The 11,242-nt window shown below is 34.7% G+C and overlaps 1 protein-coding gene across 2 annotated transcripts; it reads left to right on the top strand.

Moving 5' to 3' along the window:
• The first annotated feature begins 429 nt into the window (after window positions 1-429).
• Window positions 430-10,398, top strand: LOC104906307 (nudix hydrolase 16, mitochondrial). Of its 2 annotated transcripts, none has more exons than XM_019252345.3 (4): window positions 430-989; window positions 3,783-3,897; window positions 7,886-7,951; window positions 9,870-10,398. In XM_019252345.3, exons 1-4 carry the CDS (start codon window positions 919-921, stop codon window positions 10,143-10,145), a joined length of 528 nt encoding a protein of 175 aa, XP_019107890.2. In that variant the 5' UTR covers window positions 430-918; the 3' UTR covers window positions 10,146-10,398. The 2 variants fall into 2 exon arrangements, with proteins under 2 accessions (XP_019107890.2, XP_010693344.2); XM_010695042.4 differs by having other exon boundaries at window positions 432-989; window positions 7,886-7,969.
• Window positions 10,399-11,242: the final 844 nt, after the last annotated feature.

The raw sequence follows: 11,242 nt of genomic DNA, 5'->3' as shown, positions 1-11,242 counted from the left end.
CTCCATTGAAGGGAAGCATCAACCTATTCGATTTTATCCTGCAACCTTCATCAAATCTAAGGCATGTTTTACTCTTCAAATTTCTCTCTCAATGTTTAAGGGTTTTTGAAATTTAGGGCTCCTATTATACGTTTTTCCCAAAATCGCAAATTAGGATTCTTAATTTTAACGTAATTTCTCTTCTCCTCCTAATTTTACGGCAATAGAAACAGAACATTAAAGAGTCGACTAGGGGTAAAAAAAAGGGACAACGCCGGTAAATGGTAAATTTGGCTAAAAATTCATAAAGTGATTTATGTTCACAATCGGAAGTATTTTATTAAATATTCTCCACAAAACTTGTATTTTATTAGATCTTTTCTGACCAAAAAAAAACCTATCTAATGGTAAAGTTCCAATACTGAACAAGACTCATAAAGAATAGCGCCCACATTGTGGACCCACATGCACAAATCTGACCCCAACCAACGTGAGTTTGACTCACCATCTCCCTGTACTCTCCTGGTCAGCGCCAGTTACCTTCCCTCCGATCCGTTGTCACCGCCTTCTTCTCCTCTCTCTCTCCTGTCACTCGTTACCTTTTTTTTTTTGTTTTCTTTGTTTTGCATCTTCTTTAGAACCTTCATTTTGACCCACGTAAGGAAAAAAAAAATACAAGGTTACACTTTTAATCTTAAAATTTCCAAACCAATGTTTAATAATACACCATATTACCCAAGACCCACGAAAAAACAACAACATTCAACCCCCTTACACAGAAAATTCTAGGAATTTGTTGCTCAAAACCATGGAAAATAATTTGCAAAATACTATGATGTTTCTTTGATGGCGTCATAATTGTACAACTACGGTTCTGGCTTGTGACATTAAAACCCAATTTACAATTTTTGATTTTGTACCAAAGTTTTTATTTTTAGCATGTCTGATTTGGTAGCACGCACGGGTCGTCTTCATCAAAGATATAATGATGGCTGTCGCCTTGTTGCTGGGTATTCTCCTCTATCTTCAACTTTTATATTAGGTTTTGTTTTATTTTTTTTAATTTTTTAATTTCCTGATTTGATGCGTTATTATTAAATGGGATGTCTAGTTGTGATGTGATGTGAAGTTTTTTGTTGTCTTTTTCGGCATGGTGTTGTTTTTCTGTAGTTGTCAATTTGTGCTGGTCAATTTGGAGGAGCAGTGAAAGTTTCATTTTGGTTTTAATGGGGTATTTGTTACTTGTGTTGTATTTCCCTCCTATTGGTTATCTGGAATCTTGTTGTGTTTTGGAGAGAGTAATGGGAGGATTATCTTTTATATGTGAACAGAACGAGTTGATCTTCGGACTTCAAATTGATTGGTTGTATTCTATTATTCGGATGACAAGTTATTGGTTATTATATTAGTTAGCTGACAAAGTCTTATGCTTGATTGACAATTGGGTATTGATAGACACAAGTAATTTGGGGCTATCAATTTATTATTGTGAATGGACATTGGTGGGTGGATTAACTCGATCTCAATGAATCGAGACATTGTAAACGACTTCAAAGCTGTTGTGATATCTTCGTTCTTAGTCTGATAATGGAGTCAATTCTAGGAAAAGGACTAGATTTTGGTGTGAATTTGAGAGTTCGGTTGGGGTTATATATATTTGGGTTCCTTTCATGATATTTAGTGTTTCAAAGGGTTACTTAGTTGTGGAATGAAGATTAGCAGCAACAGCAACTACAACAACAAAAATGGGGTCCATGGTGATGTTGATGTAAACAACTTCCCGTGAATTAGTCGAAAGTAGTAGGGAACATTTTGGCTAAAGAAAAAGTATTAGAGAAAACGATTGTTGAAGTAGAACATCTTAGCTGGCCATCCTCCAAAGGAATAAATTGTAGAACTAGCCAACTAGGGGTAATTCTCCTTTTTGAGGACGTCGAATGTCGGACCCATGTGTTTTTTTCTTTTAACCTGTTTTCGATTCGGTGATTATGTATACCTTGGGGCCTTCACATCTCTTAAGTGAATTGAGAGTTTACTCAACTCATTTAGGATTTACACATTAGAAATTGGAGGGAATACTCACCTTGCTAAAGCCTACATGCCTAGTTAGACAAATAAACCATTATGTGCAAGTAACAAATTTTTGCAAGATCCCTTTTGGAATATCGCTTATAATACAGATAGTTCTTGTGAGTGAGTAAATTAATTGTGCATTAAGTAAGACAAGGTTTGCGTCATTCTCTATTAATCTATGAAGATGATTCATGAGTGCAATCATATGTTATACTTATGGGAACTCTAATCCCTTTATTCTTTGATGAGCTTTCTGGTATTCTTTTCACATTAGAGAGTGTAACCGATGAGTATGATTTTGTTGACCTAAATAATTAATGAGGATTTTAGCTTATCATAGAGGTTAGTTTACAAGGAATTAGCTCAGAAATTTGCTTTATTATCTTGATTAAGGTATTACTGCTGGACAGAGGATACATCTTCGGTAGGCCAATTCATCCTATTAAAAGTTTTGCTTGTTTTTGGTCCAAAATGAAGTGTCTTAGTATCTATAACCTTGTCAAATAACATAGGGAAATTCTTTAAAGTATTCATCTATGAGCTAACATGGACACTCAAACAGGATATGCAAAAGTAGAACATAGTCATAGAGGGGGTTGTGTTGAATATTTAAGTGTTAGCTCTTGACTTATGTAAGACTACTTCAACAAATGGTGTTTGTGGAACTTAATCAAACTTATTATTATGCAGCTTTAGTTAGCAATGATAGAATTGTGTTAGTTCTGTTCTTATGACTCTACAGGAGCCATTAGGCTCATCTTGGTTGTCCTGACTCCTGACGGTTGGCAAAGCTTAATGAGCACGAGTGGTTTGTCAAAGTTGATCCGGTACATTGTTTAATGTATAGGTATTGCGTTTGGGTCTTATCCAGATAGGACAGAAACTTTTCCAAGACAAGTAACAAATGTAATTGTGAGATTTAAAAGTGGTCAGAATGACAAGTTAGGAAATTGAGGGTTGCTTCCATGTTTGACTTTTCTTGTTGGTGGTCCAGATAGGTAAAGTGGAGTATTTGACATATCTGTTTCATCACTATCTGTTCTTTCTCACACTACATGTGCGTAGTACCACAATATCTATATCTTTAAATGCTTATTTTCTTCCAATCTGTTCAATTCTTGTTAGTTAGATTGAGCTTTGATGATCAGAAATGCTATTCCCTCATATTAGCTAAGTCCATTAGGGTTAATTTATCTAGATTTTAAGAGCCAAGTGACTGCAATATCCTCAAAATATCTTGTTACCTCTTTAGGGCCATTGCCTAAGCATTGTTTAGTTCACCAAGGAGGTGTCAGGACTCAAGATTGCAAATGAGGATCTATCCCTTGACAAGGACTACGAGTCTACGATCTCTAGTATCCGATTTACTCATCCTTACCTTAACTAATCTGACTAACATATAGATTGATTGGTATTTGGGTTTTTATCGTTGTACCATGGGGGTTCAGTTGCTCACATATCTGCTGCACAAACAAGTACATGGTAGTTAGAAAAGTTTACCCAGTGACAATGTTTATTGACTCACATATCCTATTGTCCTCGCTTCTTATTGCATACAATGCTTTTCGTCCCAGAGTTGACTTTGCATATGGAAGGTTAAGGCACCTAGAATTTGTCTGTGTATATGTTATCTCCCTCTAGGGGTTTCTCTTTGTTTCTGATGCGTGTGTATCCTTGAAGAATAAGCTAGTTGTTAACCTGTTATATCTGATAGCAAGATTTTATTGTAGGTGTATACCATTTAGATATAGAAATGGCGAGGACAGTAGTAATGATGACCCAGAGAGCAACATTGAGGTACTTATGATCAACTCGCAAAGTGGTCCAGGTCTTCTCTTTCCTAAGGTAGGGATAATATTCTTTCTATTTTTCCTTAAATAATATTTGAGTTAGCATTATGCTGTTCCTGTAACATTGGCGTTCTTCTTCCATGAATCTTGATCATATAGTCTGCTTGCTAGGTCAATTTTTTATTAAAAGCTGCAAACCTTATATATTGAACCTTTATCTTTAGGTTTTATAAACTTTGTATGGAGTTACTATTTTGACTGTTGATTAATGATGGTGCCAATAACTATTTCATTTACTTATGAATGAAGTTCTCTGCAGGAAGCTTTTACCAATTATTTTTTTCTATTTAGGTACTCAATTTTAAAGACCTTGCACATTGATATTATTTTGATAATAAGTGTCAAAAGGATTAGAAGTGTGGTTGCTAGTGCTTAGTGTTAATAGAATATATGCTCCCTCTGATTTTACATAGATGTTCCATTTTGGCTTTTGCATTATTAAATATCAATAGAGTCTACTTTGACCATAGTTTTCTATAGATGTATAAAAACCACTGTTAGGTGACAAGATGATGTTGAATTTGTCTCAATGTTTATTTTCAAAATATAATTTTTTTTAATCATTTCTTATATGGATAATTTGAGATATTAATGGTCAAAGTTGTGCATTTGCAAATATGCAAGTCAAATTGGAGCATCTATTTTAAAACGGAAGTACTATTTTTTTATATTACAAAAATAGAGAGGCAAATGCTCATAACTTTTAAAGAAGTTTCCGGGGAGGCTTTTTTACCATTTCTGGAGAAAGTGAAATGGTTTCTGATTTCAGAGCTATTTCTATGATCCATTGGCCCCCTTCTCTCGAAGGATTTTGTTCTGAAGTTTCAATAAAGATCGAATCTGCAAAGAGATCTGCTGGTGCTATGATTCTTAATCCTGCCCATCTCCTAATGCCATGCCTGCCTCCTGGTTCTTTCTGAACTTACCAGACTCAGTCAGTGCTTGTTTTAAGGACTCTACTAGACCTCTGGTTGGCTAGCAGGAATTGTCACCCTTGTATCAGACTTTTGTCGTTATCACTCTTCTTACTTGCTTTCTTCGGTACCAATAGCTGGCTTTGAGATATTTTTATTTCATCGGGTACCTTATCACCTCACATGGACATTTTATTCTTTCTTTATATTTTAGGTATTCAGAGTGAAATTGACTTAATTCATCAATAGACAATTTAGATTCATAGGTGAACAAGTTTAAAATATTTTGCTGTATGTTATCAATTTATCAAGAGACTTGAACTAGTTTAGTGGATGTAAGTATCAGAGAAGATTTCAGATACTCTAATTTGATATCCTTGATTGTAGAATCATTCTTGATAGTGTTTAACTCTTTGGTTAGGCCCTTGCAAAATACCAAAAAAAGTTTTTGTACTCTACTTGATTCACTGCCTTTTTTGATTAATATTAGAATTCATATTCACTTGATTACTATCTAAGTCAAATCTGAATACGTTTCTTTTTATTTGCTTTATATTACACTCTACTACTAGCTGTCCTTTTCGCTTTAACTTCCTGAACTGTAGAATGTACTGTTTCTTTGTAATGTCCCTATGGGGTTGGAAAGAAGTATTTGTTCTTTTTGTATTCTTTTCTCCATAGACGTCTTTATATCAAGATTTCAGTGTTATGTAAACGAGTTTACCCTTTTGGCTTGCCGTTTCTCTTGCAACATCTTTTGTTGCATGGAAACTATCCTATCTTCACTTGTATCTTCCCTATTCAGAATTATATTCTTCCATAAAACATACCTTATTCAAAGACAAGTTAAGTTTGTTCCACTCCCTCCCAAGTCGAGGAGACACAACTTTTTCTCATTTCTTATATGATATGGACATTACAAGCTTGCAATAGTTTTGAAGCATTTGGTTTGGATGCTTTCTTTGATTGAGAAGAACAATACTACTAACTGCCTGTTGGCCAAGATGCTCACAACTTGTCTTGATGAAACAATTAAAAATCTTTCTACACTGTACATACTATCGTAGTAGTTTATTTGCAGTATGCTAAAGAGTATAAACAAAAGACACTTTTGTTTTCCGTTGAACGGGTATGAGGTACTCCCTCCTTGTTTTAAGGATCGTTCTATTTACTGTAGCAATAAACCAAAATAAGGAAGAAAGACAATGTGTGCAAGTGAGTCCTTTTTGTTTAATTTAAATAGGAGAGAATGTGGTTGTGAGATACCGTAAGATTATATGGGGTCCAACAAGTTGGCTAAAGAAGTGTGGAACGGGAACAAAACTTTAATAAGAAATAAAGTAAAAGTAAGAAGATCTTCATGGAACGCACTCTAATGAAAAAAAAGAACCAGAGGGGGTATGTAACTGAAAGCAAGTTCCTCATATGTGAAGTTTGGAGAAGCTTATAGATGCATTTTTTGAACCTTCCTAGCCTTAAAAGCGAAAACATATTTATCCAATCAAAAATAAGAGGATTATAAGATGTTGAATATAGGAGAAGATTATACATTAGTTTCCCTTTGGGCCTGAAAGCAGAATACGGATATTAGGGTGCATTTTTAACTGGATAAGATCATGAATCTCTTGCTGTACGAAAGAAAGTTGGGGACAATAATGGGCATAACCATCTCATATGCTCTCTTCACCTCGAGAACACCCGTTGGGCTTCATTGAGCACTTACCCTCAAATCCAGTACTTCTATCCTGTTTATTTTGGCCCTGAATTATTCTGGATCCTATTAGATTTAGAATGTTTTAAGACTTCACAGAAGAAACTCATAATCTTCTAGTGTATGTAATTTCTCTAGCTTTGAATTTCAACTAAATGAGTATTATAGGCTATAGCAACTTGGCGATTTTAACAAATACCCCCTTCGTTCTATAGTACTTCTACCATTTCTAATGGCGCAGAGTTGAAGAGTTGTTAATAAGAAAATGATATATATCTGGAAGACTGGAACCCATGTGATACTGCTAAAGTAAGATAGAAGTTGTAGAAGTATTGATAAGATAAGGTGCATTAGTGGGTTCCAAAATGAGATATGATAGAAATATTTCCAAACTTCTCAATAAGGAATATGGTAGAAGTACTAGAGAATGGAGGGAGTATTTTTCTTACCATTAAGTTTCTTTGCAATCACAATTATTAAACTTCAAAATGTTAGTATCCTGATAGAAGTGAATCTACACATTTCGACTTTTTCTCTCACTAGTCACTCGTTTTTTAAATGGTATTCCCGGTTTCTCTTTTGTGTGTTTTTTTATCACCATTGGCTCTTGTTCACCTCCCTCAAGATTTAAGTAGAGCCAAATAAAGGTGATGGTGCTGGATGTATGTGAGGATTTTCAAGTTATCATGTATTTACTTGCAATTCTTGGTGTAATTTATATAACATTTCTAAACACACAGGCTGGCAATGCTCTGACATTTAAAAGGGAGGCTGGTGATCAAGTCTTGATTCATCTTTTAGCTATAATACTATATAGTTAATTAACAGGACAAAACGCGTGTGCAAAGAGAGAGAATTTCTACTATCATAAAATGCTGAAGTAAAAGAAAAAAATGCACATATGTGCACTATAGAAAGCATTTTAGCTCAATGGAAAAAGAATTGTGTAGAGGTCACTATATAACATCTTCAGGGAAACTATTTTTAGATGAAAATTTGCAAAATCTTTACTGCACGACCCCTAAAGAGATGAAATCTGTGTTTTACCTCATGAGTCTACTCTGTCAATCTTTCATTTTTCCTACTTGACACAAGTGCACACCTCTACTTCTCTCTATGTCCCCGTCCAAACATGTCTTTCTAACTTTATTGAACGTTAACCATTCATGACCCAAGAATAATGATTTTGCTCAGATTTTGATTTCCTCAATTCTCTTTCTTAAGGCATCGTTCTTTCTTACATATGCTCTTTAGTTGGATTGCAGATTTCGTAACTATTTGTGGATATCATGCCTTGTATTCCTTATATAGCTAAGTTCTTGAATAGTATGACTTACCTTTTGTTGTTTTTGTCTTAGGGAGGGTGGGAAAACGATGAGACAGTTGAGGAGGCAGCTGCAAGAGAAGCTGTTGAAGAAGCTGGGGTAAGAGGAGACCTAATGGTATGGTATTTTTGCTCTCAAATTTCCGTTTTTCCATTTCACTTGAAACAAAGTAGACCCTTTGTCCTCACCCTCCCTATATCGAACATTTTACATAGAATTTCTGAATGTAGTACACTTCACTAATACACATCTGCAACTTATGAATTTTGAATGTACAAACTTTTAAAATACAGATGTGATATGCAACTTATGAATTTTGAATATACAAACTTTAAAATATAGATGTGATATCTGCTACAACAGACTAGCAATAAATAAATTTGATAAATTCATGTAGAACTTATACAGAAGAAGTTTAATGGAATTACATTAACAGTCCATAGATTATTAACATACAGGTAAAACATTAGAACATGGAAAGTGTTTTCCAATGTTCGAATGTTTTGCCTGTATTATCGAATGTTTAGCCTGTAACTGTTAAAGTTTCAGCTATGTGTCAAAAAGTTTATTATTATATGTCGAAAAATTTTGGTCTGGATTCAGGTAGAGCTACATGGTCCTGGGACCATGTAGTCACGGTTGTCCAAATTAGTCCTTTTCCAACAAGATGGTTTATCAATGAGTACTGGTTTGGTCGTATCATTTTGATGCTTGTTGACATTAGCAAAGAATATCCAGGCAGAATCAAAGAGGTTTTTTCTATGAATGAAGCTACTCCTTCAGGATAAAATAACGGCCACATACTACAAAATACACTTTTGAGTTGACAACTTCACCAACTTTTTGTTCCCCTGCTTTATACGTATGAGTGTGGAGGCTGGAGTGCTTCTGTGCTTGCGCTTTCCTGACATTTTCCACCTTCATAATTTTACCTTGTTTTTCAGTCCCTCTCTTGTTCTTATACTTCTCACCTTCATTTGTGAGATGAATGATTTTGGGCTTTACATTGATGCCACCAATGAGTAATGTGTGATGAATTAAGAGGTAAAGGAACCTATAAGTACGTGTTTTAGGATGATTTTTGTAAACATGATGACAGCTGCAAAGTGGGGATACATGAAAGGACGGTTGCTACGCACATGTCACTTATGTGTAGGGTCAGGACTCAATGTCTATTTGTTCAGTGTTGATAATAGTGGTATTGCTTAACATTTATAGGATTGTCATAGCATGGAAAAAAGAGAAGGGTTCTAGGATTGAGGAATTAATGTCTGCCTTCTTAAAAGGGTATCATTTTTTGCTTTTATAAGATGAACTTGAAGAACCCTGATATATTATCCTTGAACAAGAACGATGCTTGAGGCAATCTGTCTGAAAGTAATTGATGTGATGAAATCTGGAAATGGTATGTTTAGTTAAGGTCAAAGATAGATTCGGCTTGTACAGTGGACAAGTATAAGGGGAAGGGGGGAGAAATTTTGACTTGTAATAGTTTGACAAGTACAAGGGTATGGTGTGGGGAAGAGAGGATTTGATTTGAATGATTTTGTGAACTGCTAATTTGATGCTAATCATGACAGCCTTATGCAAAATCCTTAACCAAACGCTACACTTTGTCCTCACATTCGGCCCCCAAATAGATTGCCAACTCTATCAAGAGTATAGATTTTTCTTTTTTTTGTATTTTCCGCTTCAAAGTTATGGATTCACCTAGGCTGTTATACTTGAGTGTGTAGTGGGTATGATATTCCTCTTTGTATGGTGCATCTAAATGCAGATGTTTGGATATATGCAAATACAGCTTTCCCCCACTGCCTCTGCCCTCTAGTAACTAAGTTTATAGTCCATGGACGAGCATCTTTGTGGGGCAAGAACGTGAAAAGTTCCTGAACCGAAAAATATATTGAAAAATCATATTTGCCATATCAAGCATATATATATACGAGCATTTTAATACCTGTTTTCTTTTATCTCTCAATGGTCCTAACCGGTTTTTAATTTTTTTTATATATGTCAGGACCTTCTTGGATACTATAAATTTAAAAGCAAAACTCATCAAGATGAATTTTGCCCAGAAGGGTTGTGTAAAGCAGCTATGTTTGCTTTGCTAGTCAAGGAAGAACTCGAGTCATGGCCTGAGCAAAGTACGCGGAATAGGATTTGGCTTAGTGTTCCTGAAGCAGCCCAAAGTTGCCGCCATGCATGGATGAGAGTTGCTCTTGTTGATGGCTTTCTCAAATGGCATGGAGACAAGTTTGTAGAAAGAGATGAAAAGAGAGATGGTTCAGACTAGCGAACAAGTCTTCGGAATAGGTGGGGAATAATTCCTAGTGTATGAATACAAGGCAACATCATTTGTTTCATGCTGTTGGTAATTTGTCGCCGTTGATTGATGGCCATTACCAATGCTCAAAAATTGCATAGCAATGATTGTAGTTTGAGTTCAATTTCTTTATATCTGAATCTCCCATCTTTCAGCCAAGGATGATACTGTATGTTTATGGTTAAATTTTGATAAGCCAAAGTAAAAGCGAAGCTTATATAGATGTACTTGGGAGTACACTGTACACTGCATTGTGCAGGTATGCTCATAGATGGATTTCAGTTTCTTTTTTATGGGTAAAGAATTGAATTTCATCGAACAAACTAATGTCTTCCTTCACCGCTTAGATTGAATAATGCATCTAGACATCAGCTCATATTCTCTTAAAAAAAACCACAATTATCATATAGTATCACCGAACCAACTAGTTGCCCTTTCTTTCATATTCAATCAATACTTTTTTTTTGAGGGGACATATTCAATCAATTCTAATAGTTTTCATTTCTTTTTTAAACAAGATAAGCAGTAGAAAAGCCCAAAGGTCAAAACTCTGAATACTGAGTAAGTCCTTAAAAAGGTTTGTCGAGTTAAACCATACTTCCTCTGTCATAAAATATTGGATGTTATTTGACTTTCATGCTATTTACATTTTTCTTTGACCATGTTTTTGATATCTACACAAGGAAAAAAAACAAGGTAGTTATGTGAGATCTTGTACGTCGAGTATTTTAAAACATAGGAAATACTTCCTCTGTTTTTTGTTCTTCCTACTTTAAAACTGTGCATGTTTGTCAATGCAATTCTTTGACCTTAAATATCTTTCATTACATATTAGTAAAAATTATAACGATTATAGGTAGTAATAAAGTACTCATTAAGACGAATCAAACAAAATACCACATGACTATATCTTTTAATATATATTGAAAAAAAATTACAAGACTCTAATTATAAATAACGTAAAAATTCCTAGTAGGAAGAAAAAAAAAACAGAGGAAGTACTTATTTATATTAATTGTTTTATTTATTCTACGAAAAATACTTTCCTATAACTTATAGGAAATGCA

This window comes from Beta vulgaris, chromosome 2 (assembly GCF_026745355.1).
Source record: "Beta vulgaris subsp. vulgaris cultivar EL10 chromosome 2, EL10.2, whole genome shotgun sequence".
NCBI lineage: Eukaryota > Viridiplantae > Streptophyta > Magnoliopsida > Caryophyllales > Amaranthaceae > Beta > Beta vulgaris.
Note: the sequence above shows the minus strand (reverse complement) of the source record. Positions and strands in the feature narration are given on the sequence as shown.